Here is a 24,238-nt window from a genome sequence, read left to right as displayed (position 1 = left end):
TTTTTTTTTTAATTTATTTCTAGGAGAGAGAGAGAGACAGCATGAGCAAGGGAGGGTTAGAGAGAGGGGGAGATACAGACTCTGAAACAGGCTCCAGGCTCTGAGCTGGCAGTCAGCACAGAGCCCGACACGGGGCTTGAACCCACGAACCGCGAGATCATGACCTAAGCGAAAGTCGGACGCTTAACCAACTAAGCCACCCAGGCGCCCCAGGATGCTCTTTTTTTTTAAACATTTATTTATTGTTGAGAGACAGAGAGGGACAGAGCATGAGCAGAAGAGGGGCAGAGAGAGAAGGAGACACAGAATCTGAAGCAGGCTCCAGGCTCTGAGCTGTCAGCAAGGAGCCTGACGTGGGGCTAGAACTCACAAACTGGGAAATCATGACCTGAGCTGAAGTCAGATGCTTAACTGACTGAGGTGCACCCAGGTGCCCCAAGATGCTCTTTTTTTTTTTTTTTTAACTTTTTAATATTTATTTTTGAGAGAGAGAGAAAGCAGGAGAGGGGCAGAGAGAGAGGGAGACAGAGAATCTAAAGCAGGCCCCACACTGTCAGTGCAGAGCCTGATGCGGGGCTGGAATTTACAAATCATGAACCATGAGATGATGACCTGAGCTGAAGTCAGACGCTCAATGACTAAGCCACCCAGGTGGCCCTGCAAAATGCTCTTCTTAATGAACAACATGTTCTGGAGATTTGTTATATATGTGTACTACTGTAATATATATGTAAACAATTTTATAATCCTGCAGATTACTAGGATTTCCCATGGATCCCAGAAGTCTCAAACCACCTGGAAAGCTGTCTCTGTTGCATTACTTGGTGCCATGCTTGAGGGCATGAAAGCATATTCTAGCCTTTCAGGGGTGTGTGAGGAGGCTAAACCCCTTTTTCTACTCAGGGCTATATTCTTCTTCCCTAGGCAGTATTGACAAGTAGGTAAATGAATGAGGACTTGAAGTCAGAGTCCTAGTTTCCAGCCCTAGCTGTGAGACCTTGGGCTACTTGCTTACCCTCTCTGAACCTGTTTCTGAGAAATGAGAAACATGGTTGTTGTGAATATTAAATGAGATCATCTTTATAGAGAATATTAGTAGGGTTGCCTGGCTCATGGTCAGCATTCCATAGAATGATATGTTTGCAGACAGTCAATGCCAAAAAAGGGAGGAATCCAATTAGGCATTCATTTCTAAGCCAGTAAAGGGTCTCTTTAGACTTTTATATGGTAAGGAGCAAAAGGAAAAGATGTTAGTCTGGGAGGCAGGCCAATTAAAACATTCATTCTGCCTTTTCCTATTCTTTTGTAAATGTTATTTACTTATTTAGAGAAAGAGAGGTGTGCAAGCACGTGGGGGAAGGAGCAGAGAAAGAGGGAAAGGGAGAATCCCAAACTGAACTCATGAACCTTGAAATCATGACGTAGCCAAAATCAAGAGTCAGATGCTTAACCAACTGAGCCACCCAGGTGCCCCAGTACCTTATTTTCAAAAGCCCTCATATACCTGAAGGGATAATGTAGTATTCTATCCTGTTTTATTTTTTCTTATTTATTTTTGTAAAGATTTTACTTATTTATTTCTTTTTTAAGGAGGTATCATTAGTATCCTAGGTTATTTTTAATGTTTATTTTTGAAAGAGACAGATAGAACATGAGTGGGGGAGGGGCAGAGAGAGAAAGAGACAGATCCGAAGCAGGATCCAGGCTCTGAGCTGTCAGCACAGAGCCTGAGTTCAGGGCTCAAACTCAAAAACAGCAAGATCATGACCTGAGTACAAGTCAGACACTTAACCAACTGAGCCACCCAGAAGCCCCTAAAGATTTTATTTTTCAGTAATCTCCACACTCCGTGTGGTGCTCAAACTCACAACTCCAAGATCAAGAGTCGTATGCTAACCCGCTGAGCCAACTGGACACCTCTCTTTTATTTTAATTCCAGTGTAATTAGCAAACAGTGTTATATTAGTTTTGGGTATACAATACAGTGATTCAACAAACTCATATATGACTCAGCGCTCATCAAGAAACATGTACTCTTATTCCCTGGGTTTTCTTTCTTTCTTTTTTAAGTAGTCTTCATACCCAGCATGGGGCCCAACGTGGCATTTGAACTCATGACCCTGAGATCAAGACCTGAACTGAGATCAAGACTTGGACGTTTAACCACCTGAGCCACCCAGGTGCCCCAGTAATCTCTGTTTTAAAGATCAAAGTTTCCATATTTGCATTACGGAGAATGTGTATGTATTAAAATCTATACTTAACATTGAATTTCTTTTGAAGAATAATACATGCACGTGTTTAAAAAATTGTCGGTACCAAAAGGTACTTTGGATGAATGAAAACTAAGCTGTTCTCCTACCCTGGCCCAAGTTCACCTCCCTGTTAACAATCATTAACAGCTTTTTATGACTCCTTCCAGACATAGACATAGACATAACCTGTACATATACAACAAAACCATCCAGATATGTGTGGAGATAACTAGAGCAATAGAGCATACCTTAATAGAAACAATTGCCTCATGGCATCGGTTCCCCTTCTTTACTCTTTCCATTATTCTGCACTTTGCTTTCTCCATCTACGGGTATCTCTTGGAACTTGCTCTGTGACTGTACACATAGATCTGCCTCATTTTCTCTCTGGTTGCACAACAGACCGCTGTAAGAGTGCATTGTACTGCAGTGCTATATCTAACCAGTTCCATAGAGCTCTAGATTTGGGTTGTTTCCTGTACAAGCAGTGCTGCAATCAATATTATTACACTAGTTCTTTGTTCGCAGGTGAGAGCTTAACAGTTAAGGATACAAACAGGCACATGTTTTTAATCACCTTTCACAAGTGATTAGATATGGGATATTAGATATTAGATTTGGGAAAAACTGGTCCAGTTGATAGTCTTAGGATCGGTCCTTATCTAATATTCCCTGCTCCCCAACTTCCTCCTCCACTACCGAACTGTGTTTTCTGGGGTCTTGCCCCTATTTCTTCCTTCCCTGATTCTCACAGCTTTGGGGAGAATTGGCAGAAGGAAAGGGGCAAGGTAGTGTGTCAGAGGGGTATCCAGCGTTTGCTTGGCAGTGGAAAGAAAGAGCAGCAGGAGGCAGGGGACTCTCCCCTAGCTGACTCAGATAGCCAGATCAGGGGCTCTCAGCCTTGGCACTGTTGGCTTTTTGGCCAGAAAGTTCTTTGTCATGGCAGGGGATTGCTGGTGGAGGTGGTGGTGGGATCTCTTTTCTGCATCTGTGAATCCCTGGACTTTACCCACGAGATGCAGTCCCTCTACTCAAGTTGAGACGAAACCTTTTAAGTCTCCCGGGGGAAAATCTCCCAGACTCCCCTGCCTTGACAGTTCACTGGTGGTAAATTGCCCACTGAACATTTACTAAGTAGCCAGCACATGGGGCCTGAGGGTTTTATGTTCTGAGTGGGGAAGCTACCACGGGAAAGTGCCAACTTGCTCTCTCCTTTGGAAGACAATAATGGACACCTGACGGTTCTTGTCTACATTCTCCGTCTGGTAATCCATTTCTTCTTCCTTCCTTTCTTCCTACCTCCTGTTACACAACACAGTACATAAACACAGTCTCATAAAACTTTCACATCATATATTATCCTCATCACTACCAAGCGCAGGGATTCTCTAGAGGGAATATCTATTGTTTGAATTTTAGAACCCTTCTAAAATGTAAGTATGCACTTACATACTAATTTTAACATACAGAAATCAAGAATTTGGTTTTTCGCTCTGTTTGTTGAACTTGTTGAACTTGATTTTCTTTTTTTCCAATTAACAATCCAAATAACAAATGGAGACCTATCCCTACCTGTGTAATTCTAGCTCACTATTTTTTAAACTTCTGCATGGTATTCTATATTATGTGCATTATCACTAGTTAATCACTTTGCCAATTGATGAGCAATTACATTTTCAGTTTTTAAATTTTTTAGCAAAGCTGACAATGCTTCAGTTAAACACCCTGGTATAGGCCTCTTTGTTAAAAATACACACACACAACACCAAAAAACGTGGCTGTTAACCAAGAAGTGCTATTATTGTTTTGGGTGATAAACACAATTTTAATATGACTGCCAAATAGCTTTACACAAAGAGCCGTTTCACTTAAAATTCCCTCCAAACGTGATTAAGAATAGCCTTGGACTGTTATCACAGGCCATCTGGGTTAAATTACCAATCTGTAAATCTAAAGGTTTGCAAATATGCTCTCATTAGCATTTCAATTCGGAGAGTCTTCATGTAAAAGGCAAATATCTCTTAGTCCACACTTTAAGAACTCTTCCAGGGGCTCTTCCTCGTCAACAGAATAAAACTCAGAATTCCTTAACGTAGCTGACGGGATCCAGGCAGGGGGATGCAGGGGTGGGGTAGATGGGTGGGGTGTTGGTATAGGTGGGTGGGTGTCCTTACTATAGAATACTTCAGCAGCTTCTCTCTCTGGGTCGAGTTTCGTCCGAAGCTTTCTTAGTCCCAGACGCCTGGTTGGGGGCTCCGGCTCCAGCAAAGTGCCCCAGTCTGTTGGATGGGTGACGGAGAACAGAGACGGCATCCAGATCATCTCTGATCCCAGCCCTTAACAGGAACCTCATAAATGCTGAGTGCGCTAGGCCGACGCGGCGGTGGGACCTGGCGGGGGTGGGGGTGGGGGGAGTGTAGAGGGACGCTCTCACTTTGCTCCTGGGGCGGCCGCGAGTCTCCAGTCTGGGGGCCGACCCCGCGCAGGGAGCGACAGGGGACGCGCCCGGGTCCCAGCAGGCTGCTGCCGGTCCCCCCAACAGAGACGTTCCAGGTGCTTCTTTACCAAAGTCTTTGCAAAACTTAACGGGAGACCGCATGCCTGGAATGAGAACTGACCGAGGCGTCTGTGTATTTCCTTACAGAATGCTCATGGTGACCAACAGAGGGCCCAATAAGACACCGAGGGACGTGGACAGGACCGGGCTGGAGCACCGCTTGGCCCCTGAAGGGCTTCGGGAAATCTTTGGGGTGTCCGTGTAGGAGTTTGACAATTTCCTGTTAAAGCAATAATGGCACGAAAGAAGCCCCCACTCCCCGGGCAATTGGAACACTGAACGGCAATGGTGGTGACGCACAGGATGTTGCGCTCAGGACCAAGCGGAGCGGAGACTCTGCAGACTACGGTTCCTTGGCCGCGAGAGCGAGGGAAGACCTCAGCGAACTTCCACGAGCGCCCCCCCCCCCCCTCCCATGGGGCCGGCCTGCCGCACTTGGCACTAACAGCAGGGTGGACATCTGTGTTCTCAACCTCGACACGTTTCACGGGCGACCTTTTTACACGATTGAGGTACGCGGCGGCCGCTACCTTCTCCGTTGGTGTTCCCTTCACTGTTGTCCCAACAATAGTGACTAATGGTGAGAGCCAGCAAGTGCCCTTAGGCGGCCGCGTGGAAGTAAAAAAAGTTGCTATAAGAAGAAAAAACCCAAACAACGGGAACTTTACCACTTGGCTTGCCTGGTGCCAAACTGCAGAAAAGGCAGAAGGGCCTGAGGGCCAGACCCAGCAAATGAGGGAGAGAAAGGAAAGAGGTCGGAAGCCGGGGCCAAAAAGAGCCTCAGAGCCTCCCCAAAGGGCACAGAGGCCCTGGGGCTCGGTCTCCTTGGCGCAGTCCAGCCCCCGCGTCAATCAGATCCTTCCCGCTTTGCGATTGGCCAGGGCCTCCCTTGGCCTCCCTGGCGCCCACCTCCCACTTGCTTGGGGTTTACTTCCCCAAAGTACACGGGCCCCACCTTGTGGAGCAACCGCTCCTGCATGGAAAACGGATCTCCGCCCAGGGAAACACACTTTATCGAATGGGAGCGGCCCCACGCATTTATTGGCTACTATGGGCATCGGTCAAGGAACTCCCCACCCTCTTTTTGACGTATCTCTACGTAATTGGTCTCCCTCAATGCCAATCCGTTACTAGGGAAACGAGATCCTCACAGTCTCATAGGCATGAGGCTAAGCCAATCAAGAGCCACGCCTTCATCCTGAGGCAGTACCCAATTGCTGCTCGAAGAGCCCGGAGGACGCAGTCGGGATTGGTCACAAGCCTGCTCGACCTGGCCGCAACAAGTTAGGCTGAGTCGCGGTTATATAGACCGGCGACGGAGCACGCGTGTGTGCGGACGCAGTTGCGTGAGGGGATTTCGCCTTTTCCCTGCTGTGGAGCAAAGCTTGTTCCTCTCCCTCTCAGCCGCGCAGGTACGCCGGGGTGTGGGCGGGGCGGGGCGGCCCAGGGACGAAGACGAGCTGGGACGGTTGTGAGAAGGAGGAGAAGTCCGAGCGGCGGCGGCGGCCGCGCGAGGCGTGCACACCTCCCCCCCACCCCCCCCCAACGGCCACAGGCGGGTGCACGGGCGCGCGGAGTTTCCCCGCCCCCTCCTCGCCGCGCTCCCACCGGCCGGCGCGCGTGGCCGTGTCCGCGGCCGCCGCGTGCGCGTGCCACGCCCAACGGCCGCGCGGGGCGAGAGCGAGCCGCGGCCGCCGCCCGGGCTCCAGAGTGATCTCCGGGGCCTGGGGCCTCGCGCGGCGGCCCCGCCGGCCTCCTCCCTCCCTCGCAGCCCGCAGACCCTCACCTCCCCTGGCGAGGAGCTCCAGTTTGGCCGGGACCTGAGGAGGCTTTTATTTAGGGGCGGGGGCGACTCGAAAGCGTGATGAGGGTCTTGCGACTCGGGAAGCCGAAGTGCTGCTCCTCGGTTTTGCAGGGAGTAAAGGGGGAGCCGTGAATGCATGGATAATGAGCGGAGATAATAACCCCTGTTTTTTCTAAGCCCTCACTGGCGTGCCAGGCAGTGTGCTGAGCAACTTGTGTGGCTCTCATGCACTCCCGCGAGGATCCGATGAGGTAGGTACGGTGACTTGCCCTTTGGCAGTGGGTTCGGAGGCCGGCGGTGGAGGGGCAAGCTCACAGGCACGGAGACGGGAAGGGGCAGGTGTCGCTTTGAACCCACAGGCCGTCCGAGTCCTGGCCCCGCAGCCTCCGTTCGTCCCTGTGCCAGCGCGCTGCGCGGCCCCAGGGCGCCGCCGTCCCCGGAGCCCTAGTCCCTGGGGCCGGCATCGGCCTGGAGAGGCCCGCTGCCGCGAGCGCTGCAGCGGCGTTTGTCCTGGAGCACTTGTGGGCTTCGGGGAGACGCGGGTTGGAAGTGCGATGATGACAAAGGGCGCGGGAGGCTTTGGGCTTCCTTTCTACGTGTCTTGGCCCGGAGGAACGTGCCGCCCTCCACGCTTCCGGCAAAAGTGTAGAATCAGATGAATACGTGCCAGCGAACGTGGACGGTGTTCCTCCCCAGGTTTTGAGACTGGGGATGGGAAAGTCCCGTCAGCAAGCCAGTGAGGCCCCCGACATTAGACCTGGAAACCTTTTTCTTCACCGGGGCCGACTTTGGAGAAGGACCTTCAGGAAGATGGGTTTAACTTCCTCGTTTTGTAGCCGGAGAACATGCGAGGCAGAGCGAGGAGTTTCCCATCTCGGCCGCCTGTGTAGGTTGAAATGTGAAGTCGGGACGGAAAGGATGGTGCCCGGTTGCAATATACATTTAACCACTGGAGCTTTTGCTGGGTGAATCACGGGTGATTGAGAGATGCTGGAAATCTTGCAAGTCGGGATCTTCTTCGGCGGATGAGAGCCTCTCTGCATTCAGTATTCAGTTCGTGTGTTGAGCGTTTCCTGTTAGGTTCCTGTCTATGTGCTGCCAATACAGAAGACACCTTTAAAGACGAGTGTAGGTTTGCGATATTTGAAAGCCAGTATGCTCCTTGACTTAATAGTTGTAGGGCCAGGCGCGCCTGCATGGCTGTTGCTTAAGTGCCCGACTGGACTTGGGCTCAGGTCCTGATCTCTCTGTTGGGGAGTTCGAGTTCCCCCTCCACCTCTGCGCTGACAGTGCTGAGCCTGCTTGGGAGTCTCTCTTCCTCCCCCCCCCCCCCCCCCGTCCCCCGTCCCCCGTCCCCCGTCCCCCTTCCTCCTCCCCTGCTGGAGCTCACTCACTTTCTCTGAATAAACTTAAAAATAGTTGTAGGTCCAGATCATTACTTGATATCACAAATGTCTCTACTTGAGATAAAAAAAAAAAAACTACAGTTCAAGTTTTGGGACTAGCTCTTCTGGAATAATTTTGCTTGGAATGGCTTTCAGCCTTTCTTTAGAGCTTTTAGGATTGGTCTTTTAAGAATTTTTTGCAGTCAGAGGGAATACATAATTTACATCCAGTTAATGAATTAAACTACAAAGAATCAATATTTGTAAGTGTTTAGTAGTTTCCATGTATCTTAACAGAAAGTAGCAATAGGTAAACAATCAAGACACTGTATGGCCAAGATCTTTGTTGATGTTGCCATAAGTAACAGATTGCTTTAGAATATAACATTGTTTTAGTTAGAACTGGCCTTATTCTGTAGCCATTTTAGTTCTTTTATTCAGTTGTGATTACCTATTGAGAGCATTAAGTTTCAAATGTTAAAACATGACGTACATTTTTAATCCAGCTGATGGTATTACTGCTCAGAGTACAATATATCAGAATGAAATTTCCTTACGCATTAATTGCAAGAAAACTTTGGTTTCCCATTCAAGTATTTCTTAACCAGTTTGCCTCAGGCGAATGGTTATCGGTTGGTCAGGAATATGAAAACCATGGTACTTTACAAATTGGTAGCCTGGTTGATCTCTTGTGCATGCATTTATTAAGAATAAATGAAGCAGATTGTGATAATACAAGACTGGTGAGCCTCCTTTCTTTTCATCCAAGTCCGGTTACTTTTGTTATTAAATCCTTTCTGTCTAAGCTCTTGTGCTTCTAACTGATAGGAAAGTAGGCACTTCTTTGTTCTTTATTTAACTCCCATTCAGTTTGCTGTTCTCAGCTGACAGTCTGCTAAGGGCTCATCGGAAGATTTGGTAGTTTGTTAGTTTGTTGCCGACCTACTTGGGGTTGCTTTTTTTTTTTTCTGGTAATTTACATTATTATTTTGTTCTTGTTTTAGTTTTTGCATAGAAAGTAAAAGGTAGAGATTAGTTTTAAATTTTTATAGGTTTATACCTTAAACTTAAATTTTCATAGGTTTATGAATTGTATGTAGTTCTTAGGATAGATGGGGCCATGGTAATAGAGGAAATTTAATATAAAGCCTGAATTGGTGACCAAAACCAATTTTTTCTTTTTTTCAGTTTAATTACCTCCTTGATCTCTCAGCATTTTGTAATTACATTGGTTTTTGAAAATGATATTTCATAGTTCATTTTATATGCATCGTATGTTCATTTGCAAAGAGAAGGAATTGTCAAAGTAAGTAGGTTTGAAACTGCTTCCCCCTCCTCCCTCTCCCCTGGCTAGTCAGTTACAGCTAGTGGGAAAAACCTTTAGTTGCAACACTGCCCTTCCAGCCATGGAGTTAAATTTAGATTCAGCAACTGTAATCTCACTTGTAGTTGGTGATCACACTGGTGGTTAACTAGGATTATTATGTTTTTTAAATCTCAAAAATCAGCTGTTTACTTTTTTTTTTAAGTTTTCTAGGACACCCTGTTTGGCCTAGGTTGGGAAAGCTGCATTGCAAGTTGGGTGATAATGGTGAAGAGCTAGGAATAATAATCTGCACTTGAAGAGTGGGCTTTATAAAACGAAGCAATTTTTTTTTTAATTAATTTTTTAAATTAGTTTATTTTGAGAGAGAGAGAGCGAGCACGCACAGGGGAAGGGGCAGATAGAGAGGGAGACATAGAATCCGAAGCAGGATCCAAGCTGTGAGCTGTCAGCACAGAGCCCGATGCGGGGCTCAAACTCACAAGTGGCAATATCATGACCTGAGCCGAAGTTGGACGCTTAACTGACTGAGCCACCCAGGCACCATTAAAACAAAGTAATTTAAAAAAATTTCTCTCACAGATTGTGGACTTAGTATGTTTAGATGAGTTGAAGTGATTTCTCTTTTCATCCCCTGGCAGTCTGTTGTGTTGTACTATTTAGCTGTTTAGCTTGTTGTAGTTCAGGTATTGGGGAAAAAAAAAAACGCAAATGTTGGAGATAACTAAGAGAAGGTGGCTTCCTAGATTGGACACCCTTCTACTCTGGGGATATTAAGTGACTGCCTAACAGCATCACTGTGTATTGGTATATAGTCCTTTGTATATTCTAAAAGTGCTTTTACATGTCTTCATATTCTTATGTTCTTACTTATAAAGAGAAATGAAGCTCTGAAACTCAAAAAACTGTTTTGTAAAGCTTATATTTCTAGCAGTGATGTAGACTGTAGCCATTTCCTTAATCAAAAAAGTTTGTAGGATTCAGAACCTGGAAGGTGTGAGTATGAAAACTACCTTTCCAAGACTTTTTAGGCTATGACCCAAGAATACTGTATGTTCATGGGCTCTTTGAGCTTGCTCTCTGCTTTGTGAAATCTAAAGGATGGGAAATTAATGATTTTAGGAATTTCGTAGATGCAGTAGTATTATAAGTGTTTTTTCACCTTCGCGAGAAAGAACATAGACTGTTGCCTAATTATAAATTCAGCTGACTACTTTTAACTTTGGAGTGGGGAACAGATGCTAAAAAAAACAAGGAAAGTTAGTAAATTGTTAGGTTTTTCCAATTCTTGTTGAAGTTTTTTTTATTTTGAGTAAACTTGAGTTTGAGATAGCTAAGAAAATGATGTTGAGTAAAATACTATTAACTAAATGATTGCCTTTATTTAGATTTCCTTAGTTTTTCCACTAATGCCCTTTATCTGTTCCAGGATCCAGTGCAAGATACCACATTGCCTTTAGTCTTCATGTCTCTTTAGTCTCTCTCTGATCAGTGACAGCGTCTCTGTCCTTTGTCTTTTATGACCTTGACACTTGATCTAATTTTGGGTACATGTGGTGTTATAGGTAAACTGAAGCTAGGGATTTGGGGGACGAATATCACAGAGGTGATAGCCTTCTTAACACATCAAGGGATACATAACACAATGGTTGAATTTAACCTTGGTGAGCTGATTAAGTGGTGTCTACCAGGTTAGGATTTCCCCCCTTGTTTTCTTTGTTAAAAACCAGTCCCCAAGAAAGCAGAGATTCTGAATTTGTGGACATAAATTAACTGTATATTAAAGATGTTATTGTAATTACTAACTTTTCTTCAGGTGAGAGACACTTCAAAGTTATGCTAATACTGTGTCTTTAAAGGTGCCCTCTTGTAACATTTATCAGCGGATCTCACTTGTGGCTGTTACTGGAGTGTAATGGTGATTCTTTATTTCCTTTGTTCTCTCTGTTTGAAATTCTTTTGTAAGGCAGCTTTGTTTCTTCTCCCCCCTCTCTATTTTTTTATTGACTTTATTTTCTTACTCATTAATTTTTTTATTTAGTCATTTACTTATGCTTCTGTGGATCCATGGATATTTTATTCTTTGGGTTGTATCCAATGTTATCTATAAGTTATTTTTGCCTTTTCACATATTTTATTCAAATTGTGGCAGTTTTGGCTCTTGTGTCCTTTTAACGTTCTCCTGCGGTTTTTTTTTTTTTTTTTTAACGTTTTATTTATTTCTAGGAGAGAGAGAGAGACAGCGTGAGGAGGGGAGGGTCAGAGAGAGAGGGAGTCACAGACTGAAACAGGCTCCAGGCTCTGAGCTGGCAGTCAGCACAGAGCCCGACGCGGGGCTCGAACCCACGAACCGCGAGATCATGACCTAAGCGAAAGTTGGACGCTTAACCGACTAAGCCACCCAGGCGCCCCGACTCCTGCGTTTTTTTTAAAGCATTTTCTTTTATGTTTAAAATGTTGATTTTTGAGAGGAGAGACAGGGAGATACAGAGCGCGAGCATGGGAGGGGCAGAAAGAGGGAGACACAGAATCTGAAGCAGGCTCCAGACTGAGCTGTCGACAATGGGCTCGAACCCATGAACCACAAGATCATGACCTGAGCCGAAGTCGGATGCTTAATTGACTAAGCCCTTAAAGCATTTTCTTTATTTACCAGGTAGTTCAGACTCACCATGTATTTTGCCTTTCCCAGCCCTAAAGTCAACCATTTCTCAAAGGAGCTATATCAAGGAAGAATTGAAGGGAAATGACAGATTGGTAAATGTGAAGAGTTTAGGAAATAGAACAGTAGATCCGGTGATGGTGATACTGCTCTTGCTCTGAGTACAGACAGTGGCTTATGTATTAAGTTTCTCTGGTTTTGGGAAAACATTTTGGTTTCTTTTAATGCCTAAATCACATTTCAAATGTTTGAGTGCATATAGTATAACCTTGCTACAGACTTTATGACAAGTTAATATATATTCATGTTAGTACATACAAACCCTTGGTCTTTATTTTTTTCTTAGTGTTTTTGATGGATTATTAAAATAGGGTGAAAAGAGGACTTAAACGTCATAGCACTTAGAATTGACAGTTAACAGTTTGCATCACTCTTTTAAATAGGACTCCTTGTTTGTTTTTTTTTTTGAGAAAGCTTGGGGGCGGGGGGGGGGGAGGAGGAGAGAAAGGGGGAGAGAGAATCCTAAGCAGGCATAGAGGTTGATACCATGAACTGTAAGATCATGACCTGACCTGAAATCAGGAGATGGAAACTTAACCAACTGGGCCACCCAGGTGCCCCCTACATTTTCTAGAATTTTTATGTAAACTGTATCATACAATATGTGCTTGTTAAAAAAATTGTATTCTGTAAATACACCAGTGTTGTCTATTCACCTGTTGATGGATGTTTGGTTGGTTTCCAGCTTTAAGGTGTTACAAATAAAGCTTTCTAAGAAACTGCCTAACTTTTCTTAAGTGGTTGTACCACTTGACATTCCCACCAGCAGAGTTTTGAGGGTTCCACTTTCTGTATATCCTGGCCAGCCTTGGTCAACATTTAGATTTTGGTGGTTCTGACAGGTGTGGTGGTACCTCACTGTGGTTTTAATTCGCATTTCTTTGATTACTAAGTGTGCTTAGCATTTTTCATGAGCTTATTTGGCATTCAAGTAATTTCTTTGGTGGTGTGTTTCTTCATCTTTTCTATCAGATATATGGTTTGAAGTATTTACTCCCAGTCTAGCTTGTGTTTTCATTCTCTTAAAAGAGTCTTGCAGAGCAGAACGTTTTAATTTAATGTAATCTACAGTATCAATATTCATATAGATTATGTTTTCAGTATATCTAAATCTTTGCTTAACCCAAGGTCATGCAGATTTTATAGTTCTAGATTTTACATACAACCACTTCGAGTTAAATTTAATAAGTGGTGCATGAAGCGAGGTTCATTTTTTTTCCTGTGTGTGGCTATGCAATTCTTCCACCATTTATTGAACAGAGTATCCTTTTCCTACTGAACTGTCTGCATTTATGTTGAAAATCCCACTCGTCTCTTTATGTGTGGGTATATTTCTTAACTATTCTGTTCTATGGATCTATTTGTCTGTTTTTCCTTTCAGACTATTTTAAAAATAAATATACCTATGCTCTATTCTTTCTATGTTCTTGCCAATGGCAAGATTTCATTTTTTGATGGCTGATAATGTTCCTCCTCTGTGTGTGTGTGTGTGTGTGTGTGTGTGTGTACACACCACATCTTTATCCATTCATCAGTCTATGGACATTTGGGCTCTTTCCATTTTTAAAAAAATTTTTTTACTATGTTGAAAATTTTATATATATTTTTTGAGAGAGTGTGTGTGTGCCCACTCAAGCAGGGGAAGGGCAGAGGGAGAGGGAGCGAGAGAATGCTAAGCAGACTCAGTGTTCAGTGCAGAACCTGTGTGGGACTCGATCTCATGACCATGAGACACGCTTAACCAGCTGAGCCACACAGGCACCGCAGCTCGTTGATTATTCTGAGTGAAATAAGTCAGAGACCAATATCTTATGATTTCATTCATATGTGGAATTTGAGAAATAAAACAGATGAACATAGGGGAAGGAAAAATAAGCTGAAAGCAGAGGGAAGCAAACTGTAAGAGACTTTTAACTATAGAGAACAAACAGACAAAACAGGATTGATGGAGGGAGGTGGGTGGGGGGATGGGCTAAATGGGTGATGGGCATTAGGGAGGGGACTTTGTTGGGGTGAGTACTGGGTGTTACGTGATGAGTTACTAAAATATACTTTTTTTAAAAAGTATTTTATTTATTTTTGAGAGAGAGAGACAGCATGCGCAGGGGAGGATCAGAGAGAGAGACACAGACTCTGAAACAGGCTCCAGGCTCTGAGCTAGCGTCAGCACAGAGCCCGACACGGGGCTCGAACCCACGAACTGTGAGATCGTGACCTGAGCCGAAGTCGGACGCTCAACCGACTGAGTAACCCAGGTGCCCCAGGAAAATACACTTCTGAAACTAACACTACTGTATGTTAACTAACTTGAATATAAATTAAATCTTGGAAGAAAAAAAACTGGAAATGACGGCAGAGTACAAATCATGATTAAAAAAAGAAAAACAAGATGAAAGAAACCAAAAGGGTAGATTGGAAAAAGAGGTATCATAGGTGAGGAAGTTATTCCAAAGTATCTCATTTGTAGTCAAACTATAGTTTAAAGCAAAATTAGATAATCCAGTTATGCTTCTGTGGGTTTATTTTTAAAATTAATTCTACCAAGTAAAAGCAGCTGTTTACATAAACTAAATATCACAGAGTTGATGACATAGCTATAGTAAGATTTTTACATACAAGCTGAATAATTTGAATGCTTTTCTTGTCCAAATGGAATTTCTGCTGGGATATATTCCATGCTTGGGGCTAATTTCTAGGCCTTAAATATTAAAAGAAAATCTAATCCACTGGAAGTAACAAATATTTCAAAATTAGGACTAAAGTATTGTGTACTGTATATGACAACAATGTTAATGAGGTTTTTCATAAGTAGAACAGTACCTATGAGCAATATCTAAAGTTGTTTTTGTGTATACTTAAAACACTTTTAAACGTTTAAAAGCTGTTCTACAGTATATATTCAGCAACTGATTTTTCATTTTAACATTGTTTTTGAGATCTATTTCATGCTGACTTTGACAACTATAAATAGGATGACTTTATGTCTTGGTTTCCTAGGGACAGCCCTAATTCACTCCAGTTAACCTGACATAATTATAAATAGTACTGCTTTTCACTCTTGTCAGTGCCCCATGTGGTTATCTTAGATACAGGGTTTGAATGATCAGTATAAAATGCACGCTAATCCATTTCCTGTTTGACAGATACATAGGTTATTTTTTCTTCTGTTTTAGAAATAGGGTGGCAGTTAATTTCTCAGTTTCTCTCTTGTGCCTGGATGTTGATCTTGTATACATATCTAGAAGAGAGTTGCTGAGTTCATTGGAGCATTATTGATTTTACTAGATAACTTCCTCCACTGTGATGGCAGCAGTTCACACTTGTTCAGCTTTGCCGGTTTTCTTTTCCCAACTTCTTGCCAGCTTTGGACATTGGCTGATACTTTAGTATTTCAGGGGATCTTGTGTGAGAGTGATACGTTTTAATTTGTATTTTATTGGTTACCTAGTTTATCATTTTTTGCCCATTAACTTTCCTGAGACTGGACTCTTCCATTTCCTTTGCCTGATTTTCTCTTGGGTTATTTGCATTATTGGGTGATTTGTGTTATTGGGTGATTTGTATGAGAGTTCCATATGCATTCTGGATAGTAATTTTTTAATGTATAGTGCTGCATTTTTTAGTTTAAAACCAGCACTTAAAGATCATAAGATATTCTGCTCTTTTGGCTTTGCCAGAGTAAGCTCTTCCATTAAAAATTCAGGTGGGAGGGCATCTGAGTGGCTGTCAGTTGAGCATCTGATCTCACAGCTCATGAGTTCAGTTCTCATGTCGGGCTCTGTGCTGACAGCTCAGAGCCTGGAACTTGCTTCAGATTCTTTATTTTTATTTATTATTATTTTTAGACTATGAACCAGGGAAAAATACAGCAATTTCTCATTCTGGTTTAGTCTAAGTATATTAATTTAAGCCTTAGGATCTAAATTCTTTACTGATACTCTCATATTGGAGAGTAGCAGGTAAACTACTCTCCCGTATGACTAGGAAGGTATTCTGTTTTGATCTAATGCTTATAATCTGGGGAAAATGGGAACCGGCCTTGAACTAATTTGTTAGGTTTCAGTGAAACAAGTAGTAAATGGGACAGATATTCAAGAATAATGTGGGGGCGCCTGTGTGACTCAGTTGAGTGTCTGACTAGGTTTCACCTCAGTTCATAATCCCACAGTTTTGTGAGTTCCAGCCTCACGTCGGGCTCTGAGCGGACAGCACTGCAGCCCTGCTTAGGATTCTTGTGCCCATCCATGTGTGCATGCTCATTCTCTCTTTCAAAATAACTTTTTAAAATAAAAGAATAGTGTAGATACACCAGATGAGGATAAACATACCTCCACAAATCGTTCAGGAATTGACCAATCAAATTCTGTTTTGGCCATCCTTTGAGAAAACTGAAATAAAATGTCTTGCCTTTTATACTGCAATTGATCTGTACATATCTGTTTGTATGTTTAACTTGAGGATGATTTTGTCTCCTTAAATGAAAAGTTGGATTATCTCATGCCAGGTATTTTCCCCCAAAAAGTTTTATTTTGATAATAACAATAATTCAGGACTTCATGTTTGCCCGTTGCCTTTCTTAATACTCAAAAGATACTAAATTTAAGTCATTGTGCTGATATTGAGGTGTAGAGATGATTTTTTTGAGTAAAAATAACATTTTGTTAACTCACCCTTTTTCAGATTATATTTGGTTTCATTATGAAATGAACTAAGCTTAGCATTTTTAGATTTTGTGGTTTCTCAAAGATACTAGAAATTTCTCTGATATTGACTAAAAATGTGATCAGATGTGCGTCCTTCTGTATGTTAGAGCTATAGTTATCACCCTCAAATCTAGTGTTGCCACAAATAAGAATGTGTTTGTAATCTTAGAAGTGGAATACTCTTAACTGGGTTTAAAAATTTAGAGAGGGGCACCTGGGATGCTCAGTCGGTTAAGCGTCTGACTTCGGCTCAGGTCATGATCTCACAGTTTGTGAGCCCTGGGTTGGACTCTGTGCTGACAGTGCGGAGCCTGGAGCCCTTTAAGTTCTGTGTCTGCCTCTCCCTCTGCCCCTCCCCTGCTCACACTCTTTCTGTCTCTCTCAAAAAAAAAAAAAAAAAATTTAATTCATCAGGCTCTGACAGCTCAGCCTGGAGCCTGCTTTGGATACTGTATCTCCCTCCCTTTCTCTCTGCCTCTACCCCACATGCAATGCACTTTGTCTCTCTCTCAAAAATAAATAAAAATCAAAAATAAACATAAAATTTAGAGAAATTATAGGGTGCATGCTGGAAATATGTACCTCTGAAGTTCTTATAATGTTTTATAACATTTTGACTTTTGGGAATAATAATGAATTCCCACTGTTCATCACATTGCAATAAATTTGAATAAAAATCTAACCTGGTCCGTGTGGGTTTTATTTGTTCTTATGTTTATTTTTAAAAAGCAAGAATTCAATAAACTATTTGTAAAAAAAAAAAATTAAAAAATTATGTGGAAACTAATTTGACAATAAACTATTTGTAAAAAAAATTAAAAATAAAATAAATAAATAAAAAGCAAGAATTGCTGAAGTGTCTTGTCTTACTTTGAATTGGTTTTAGCTAAATAATTCAGTTTTTTTCCCCTGCCATTTTTTTCCCCTGTGTACTTGATCTTTCAAGTTGAACATCTTCAACATTTTTTCCAGGTTGAATTGACCAAAGCAATGGTTATGGAGAAGCCTAGTCCCCTGCTGGTCGGGCGGGAATTTGTGAGGCAGTATTACACACTGCTGAACCAGGCCCCAGACATGCTACACAGGTAAAACTTTTTTTTTTTTTTTTTTTTACCCTGCATCATCTAATGATTTTTAGTATGTAGGTACTTATTCTTGAGAGTCTCTTATTTGTCATGCACCTTGTAGAGTTGTTGCATAATATGTGCTTTGTACATCAGAGCCAATAAAAATTAAAACTTCAAATAGCATATACAAGTAGAAAGAAATTAGATTGTTATCTAAACTTACATATTATCAAAAGTCATGGCTGAAAATGTAAAAATGTAGCATTTATGCTTTTGTTTCTGTTTCTTATGGTGTTTTTGGTGAATCATGAGTATTTTGTAAGAATGTATTGAAGATTCTTTCTGTAATATTTTTGTGTCCACGTGCTTTTAAAAATTAGGGAAACTATTGGAAATACGGTATAGGCTTGTAATACTTTATGAAAGAAACACAAAAAGCTCTAGTAAAACTGTGTTTACGATTTTTCTTCGTAAATGCAAAGATTTTTAACATACTGTCTTAGTTTTTTCACTTGATACTCTGGGATCATCTCATAAGGGTAGTATATGTATCACATTAATTTTAGTATTCACATATTTTTTATTTTATAGAGATAGAGCATCCTCTAATTCCCAGCGGTGAATTTGTTGATTGCGTCCAGTATTTCTTATAAACAGTCCAGCGTTATACACAATTATAAATATACAAGTTAATTTATAGACTTATTAGAGTAACTTCTTAGAGATGCCAAAATGTCTATTTCCCTCTCTCCTTTGACCAGCGTGCATATTGGATATCACATGCTTATATTGGGTGCAGAAAAAAATTTATAAATTTGTTTTGAGTCCTTGCTATGAAAATGGAAAATGTCTCCATTTTTTTTTTTTTTTGAGAATTTACAATTTCCCATTTTCACCAGTTTCCTATTGATCTTCACAAAAACCTTTTAGTAAGGCATTATTAGGATAGTTAACTTTATTTTGCAGGTAAAGATGCTAAGCTGTTAAAAATATGCTGGTGTTGGGGGGCATGGGGGGCTCAGTTGGTTAAGCGACTTCGGTTCAGATCATGATTTTGTGGTTCACGAGTTTGAGGCTGGCATCAGGCTCTGTGCTGACAGCTTGGAGCTTGGAGCCAGCTTCACGGATTGTGTGTCTCTTCTCCCTCTGCCTCTCCCCTTAAATATTTAAAAAAAATTTGCTGGTGCTGACATGACTATTAAGTGATTGAACAGGTTTTCACATAATTCTTTTCCCTTTTTTCTTCTTTTTGTGTTTTATGTCAAAATTTGTTTCTGTGTCCTCAGAGATTAGGTAACTTTGGAAATTGAAAAGGAGCAGGGAGTGCGAGGGTGGCTCAGTCATTTAAGCATCCAAGTCTTGATTTCAGCTCCCGTCATGATCTCACAGTTCATCTGCATCAGGGTGGAGCCTGTTTGGGATTTCTTCTCTCCCTATCTCTCTGCCTCTCCCCTACTCTTGCTTGCTCTCACTCTCATTCTCTCAAGTTAATGAATAAAACTTAAAACAGGAGTTGAAAGAGAACTAAATGAATTAATATATTTCTTGTCAATATTGATATTTACTGACTCAAAGACCTTTTTTTCACATTTTACCTCTAAAGTACACCATAGGCATACAAGCGTATCTCATTTTATTGTGTTTCACTTTATGGTGCTTTTCAGATACTGTGTTTTTTGGCAGTTATAAGTTTGTGGCAATCTTATATCTAGCAAGTTTATTGGTGTCATTTTTCCAATAATACTTGCTTATTTTGTGTCTTTGTCACATTTTGGTAATTCACAAATTTCAGACTTTTTCATTATTATATTTGTTACTGGTTGGTAATCTGTGATCAGTGATCTTTTTTGTTACTATTATAATTGTTTTGTGGCACATGCCCAGGCATAGAAGACCGTGAACTTAATATTCAATAAATGCTGTATGTCTTCTGACTCCTCCACTGACTGGTTGTTGTTCCCCATCTCTCTCCCTCTCTTTGGGCTTTCTATTTCCTAAGATATCACAGTATTCAAATTAGGCCAGCTACTTAACCCTATAATGGCTTTAAGTGTTAAGTTAAAGGAAGAGTCACATGTCTTTCCCTTCACATCAAAAGCTAGAAGTAGTCTCCTCAGGAGGGAATGTTGAAAGCTCAGATAGGCCAAAAGTTAGGCAGTTAGGCCGCTTGGGCCAGTCAGCTAAGTTGTGAATGTAAAGGAAAAGTTTTTGAAATTACAAGTGCTGCTCCATTGAACACATGACTTCTAAGAAAGCAGAGCAGCCTTATGGATATGAGAGAGTTTGAGTAGTAGGATGGAAGATGAGATAAGCCACAGCATTCCTTTATTCCAAAGCCAGATTCAGAGCAAGGCCCTAACTCTTGAACTCTCTGAAGGCTAAGAGAGGTGAGGAAGCCACAGAAGATGAGTTTGAAGCTAGCAGAGGTGAGTTGATGAGGTTTCAGGAAAGAAGCTGTCTCTGTAACATCGAAGTGCAAGGTGAAGTAGCAAGTGCTGATGTAGAATCTGCAGCAAGTCATCCAGAAGATCTAAGTAAGGTAGTTAATGAAGGTGGCTGCACTAACCATAGATTTTCAGTAAAGATGAAACAGTCTTTATAGGAAGCAATTCATGGGAAGATGTCAAAATGCCAAGATGAATAGGAGTTGAGAAGTTGATTGCAGCCTTCATGTATGACTTTGAGAGGTTCAGGACTTTAGTGGAGGAGGTCACTGCACGTGTGGTAGAAATAGCAAGAGAACTAGAAGTAGAGCCTGAAGATGTGACTGAATTGCTACAATCTCATGATAAAACGTTAACAGATGAGGAGTTCTTAAGGATGAGCAAAGAAAGTGGTTTTTTTAAGATGGAATCTACTGGTGAAGATGTGTGAAGATTGTTCTGATGACAAAAAAGAATATACGTAGACTGAGTTGATAAAGTAGTGGCTCTCAGGATTTAAAAGGATTGACTCTAGTTTCCAAAGAAGTTCAACTGTGGGCAAAATGTTATCAAACAGTATCATACACTACAGAGAAATCCTTAGTGAAAGGAAGAGCTAATTGGTGGAAGAAACTGAATTGTTGTCTTAACTTGAGGAAATTGGCACAGCCATCCCAGACTTCTGCAACCATCACTTTGGTCAGCAGCCAGCCACATCGAGGCCAGACCGTCCTCCAATGAACAGATTAGGACTCCCTGCAAGTACAGATGACGGTTAACATATCTTTTTTAGCAATGAAGTGTTTTTAATTAAAATATATGTGTTTTTATAGAATACTGTTACACACTTAACAGACTAAGGTGTAGTGTAGACGTAATTTTTATATGCACTGGAAAACCAAAAAATCTATTTCATTCCATTTATTGCAATTTTTTTTAAGTTTATTTATTTTGAGAGAGAAGATGTGAGTGAGCAGGAGAGGGGAGAAGAAAGAATCCCAAGGAAGCTCTTGACTGTCATTGTGGATGTGGGGCTCAAACCCATGAACCGTGAGATCATGATCTGAGCTGAAATCAAGATGCTCAACTGACTGAGCGCCATCCAGGTGTCCCAGTTATCAAGAAATTCTAATAGTTATTTCTGGGTTGGGGCATTTTTGGTGTATCTTTGTGTCTGTGTCTGGCTTTCCTGATCCAGTATTTTTTTTCCCCCTGATCCAGTATTATAATGAAAAAACAAAGCAATTGAGGATATAGATGAATTACAGCTATGGGGAATTAAAGTCTAAAGATCTTAATGCATCAGCAAAAATTCTTAAAAGTTACTCTTAAAGCTTACCTGCATGAGTTACTGGTTTTGTTTTTGTTGTTGTTGTTTTTAAATTATGGAGTGTTTTTTTTTTTTTTATTTTTTTTATTTTTGAGAGAGACCACATGAGCAGGGGAGGGTCAGAGAGAGAGGGAGACACAGAATCTGAAGCAGGCTCCAGGCTCTGAGCTGGCTCTCAGCACGGAGCTAGACACCGTGCTCCAACCCATGGACCGTGAGATCATGACCTGAGCTGAAGTCGGATGCTTAACTCATTGAGCCAACCAAGCACCCCTAAATTACGGAGTTTTTCATGGAAACCCCTCATGCATTCCCAGATATAAAAGGATTAGATATTCTAAGGTATAGAAGAGTATAGAAGTCCTCATCTGTATTAAAACTGCCTGTTTTCCTATTGAGTAAAAACAGGAACTTGCTTTATTCTAAGTAGCCTTCCTGACATGAACTACAAGATCTTTCCCAACATAATCATCCTATTCTGAAATCTGGAGCTTATGACTTGTAAAGTGTTCTGCCTCATTGACCAAATCTATTTCGGTTCGGCAAATGTTGAGTGAAATGGAGGGAGTGGATCTATGATTGCATACAAAAATGAAAAACACATTCTTGTTTCCAAGAGTCTGCCAGTGAGGCAAATAGATACCAAACATGAAAAGTAAATATGAATTCTTAAGATACTTGTAACTGACAAGTAAATTATCTGTTTTACAGATTTTATGGAAAGAACTCTTCTTATGTCCATGGGGGATTGGATTCAAATGGAAAGCCAGCAGATGCTGTCTACGGACAAAAAGTAAGCATCCCAAACTTTATGTAGGCTGTCACACAGCTAGAAAATAACCCATATTGAGGCAGATACATATTTAATAGGTTTGCTGATATTTAAAGATAAAGTTTTTCAATGTCTTTTTAGAAATTTTGATTTCAGTAGCTATTTGGTAAATAAAACCATTGAAAAGCTTAGAGGGTCAAATTTGCTTATTTTGAATGATGTATTCTGAAAGTTTTCTGTTAGGAGGGAATTGGTTTTAGCATGGGGATCATCTCACTTTAAATATGTTTTAGGTACGTCAGTTCAGGACAGTTTTAAGAAGCTCAATGCGGTCAGTGGGAACATACTATTCTAAGGCAAATTAGGGTCTGTGTAGTTTGGAATTTAAACGTGCAAATTCTCTCTACTTGTGTTGTATTAAGTTTATTGTTGTTGGAGATTGTGTAAATGTCATTAACTCTGTCTTCCGTTGATTCCTTAGGAAATCCATAGGAAAGTCATGTCACAAAACTTTACCAATTGCCACACTAAGATCCGCCATGTTGATGCTCATGCCACTCTGAACGATGGTGTGGTGGTCCAGGTGATGGGGTTACTCTCCAATAACAACCAGGCTTTGAGGAGATTCATGCAGACATTTGTCCTTGCTCCTGAGGTATGAAGAAACAAGCAGTGAAAGGTTGTACAAATCTTTTTAGAAACTATTCATTTTGAAATTTCAAACTTACAGAAAAGTTGTAATAATAGTATAATACCTCACACATACTTCTCACCTAAGCCACTGCCAAAACTTGTCAATCCATTTGTATTCTTTTTCTGTTTACGTATCATTTTAATTCAGAACATTTCAACGTAGGTTGGAGACATCATGCCTAGTCATTCTCATAGACTTCAGTGAGCACTTCCTAAGCGTAAGGAATATTCTTTCATAACTACAGTACAGTATCTATTGTGTTTTCGGTGGGGGGAGCACTTTATAACTTTTGTGGTACAAGATGTATCAGGCTCATCTTGCACTCTCCCTGCTCCAGCCCCAGTCCTAGCTCTAGCCCCAGCCCGGGTTCTAGAATCTGCTGTTTATTCAAGGAGCCCTGGTTCTTTTCCTGCTTATCATGAAAGGGCCACAGGTTTATGTTGAAGAATTGCACTTGTCCTGCCTTCCTGATTGGCGCACACTGAACAAAGTCAGGAAGCCTATCTGCATAAGCATGTGGAAGTGGCTCAATAGGGACTTGCTGATTAGATGTTTTCTTCAGCATTACCCTGAAGATAATTTTCTGTTCAGGGGGCCTGGGTAGCTCAGTTGGTTAAGTGTCTGACTCTTAATTTCAGCCTAGTTCATGATTTCATGGTTCATGGGTTCGAGCCCCATGTTGGGCTTGGGATATTACTCCCCCTCCTTCGTCTCTCCTCTTCCCCATTTTTCTCTCTCTTCCTTCTCTTTTCGCTCTCTCCTCTCTCTCCACTCTCTCCTCTCCTCCTCCTCTCTGTCCTCTCTTGAATAAATAAATAAATAAATATTAAGATAATTTTGTCAGAATAATGAATCTAAAACCCCTATCATTTTACTATTTGAATAACTTAGTTGTCTTTTTCAGAAATTACATGTTTCATTTTAGTCATGAGTTTTAGAGGATGGCCTAGATTATCTGTAGTATAAAACTTGATGAAATTCTAACTATACAAAGTCAAGGGATATGATTACCAATTACTTTTAAGTTTGTTTAAAGTTCCTTTTCCAATTAAAGAGGAAGAATCTAATATTACCATAACATAATGCATTGCTACATGAACTGTCTGATTTAATATCCAAAGCTCTTAGGTAGATGGAGATGTGATATCCCCTAGCCCCCCTTTTTAAAATACAGATGAAGAGACAGTGTTGGAAACTGAATA

The 24,238-nt window shown here is 41.4% G+C and overlaps 1 protein-coding gene across 3 annotated transcripts in view; it reads left to right on the top strand.

The window, feature by feature from the left end:
- The first annotated feature begins 6,093 nt into the window (after positions 1-6,093).
- G3BP1 (G3BP stress granule assembly factor 1) overlaps positions 6,094-24,238 on the top strand; it is a 34,352-nt gene continuing 16,207 nt past the window's right edge. The window contains exons 1-5 of one of the 3 annotated variants that reach the window (XM_039239501.1): positions 6,094-6,224; positions 6,794-6,867; positions 17,723-17,835; positions 22,282-22,363; positions 22,824-22,997. In XM_039239501.1, coding sequence (XP_039095432.1) covers positions 17,741-17,835; positions 22,282-22,363; positions 22,824-22,997 — 351 coding nt within the window. In that variant the 5' untranslated portion in view covers positions 6,094-6,224; positions 6,794-6,867; positions 17,723-17,740. Of the gene's footprint in view, positions 6,225-6,727; positions 6,868-17,722; positions 17,836-22,281; positions 22,364-22,823; positions 22,998-24,238 lie in introns of all 3 variants that reach the window. The other 2 variants (XM_039239502.1, XM_039239500.1) reach the window with 2 other exon arrangements.

This window comes from Hyaena hyaena, unplaced genomic scaffold, assembly GCF_003009895.1.
Source record: "Hyaena hyaena isolate Hyena2069 unplaced genomic scaffold, ASM300989v1 scaffold_157, whole genome shotgun sequence".
Taxonomy (NCBI): domain Eukaryota; kingdom Metazoa; phylum Chordata; class Mammalia; order Carnivora; family Hyaenidae; genus Hyaena; species Hyaena hyaena.
This window is presented reverse-complemented; position numbering and strand designations above follow the sequence as displayed.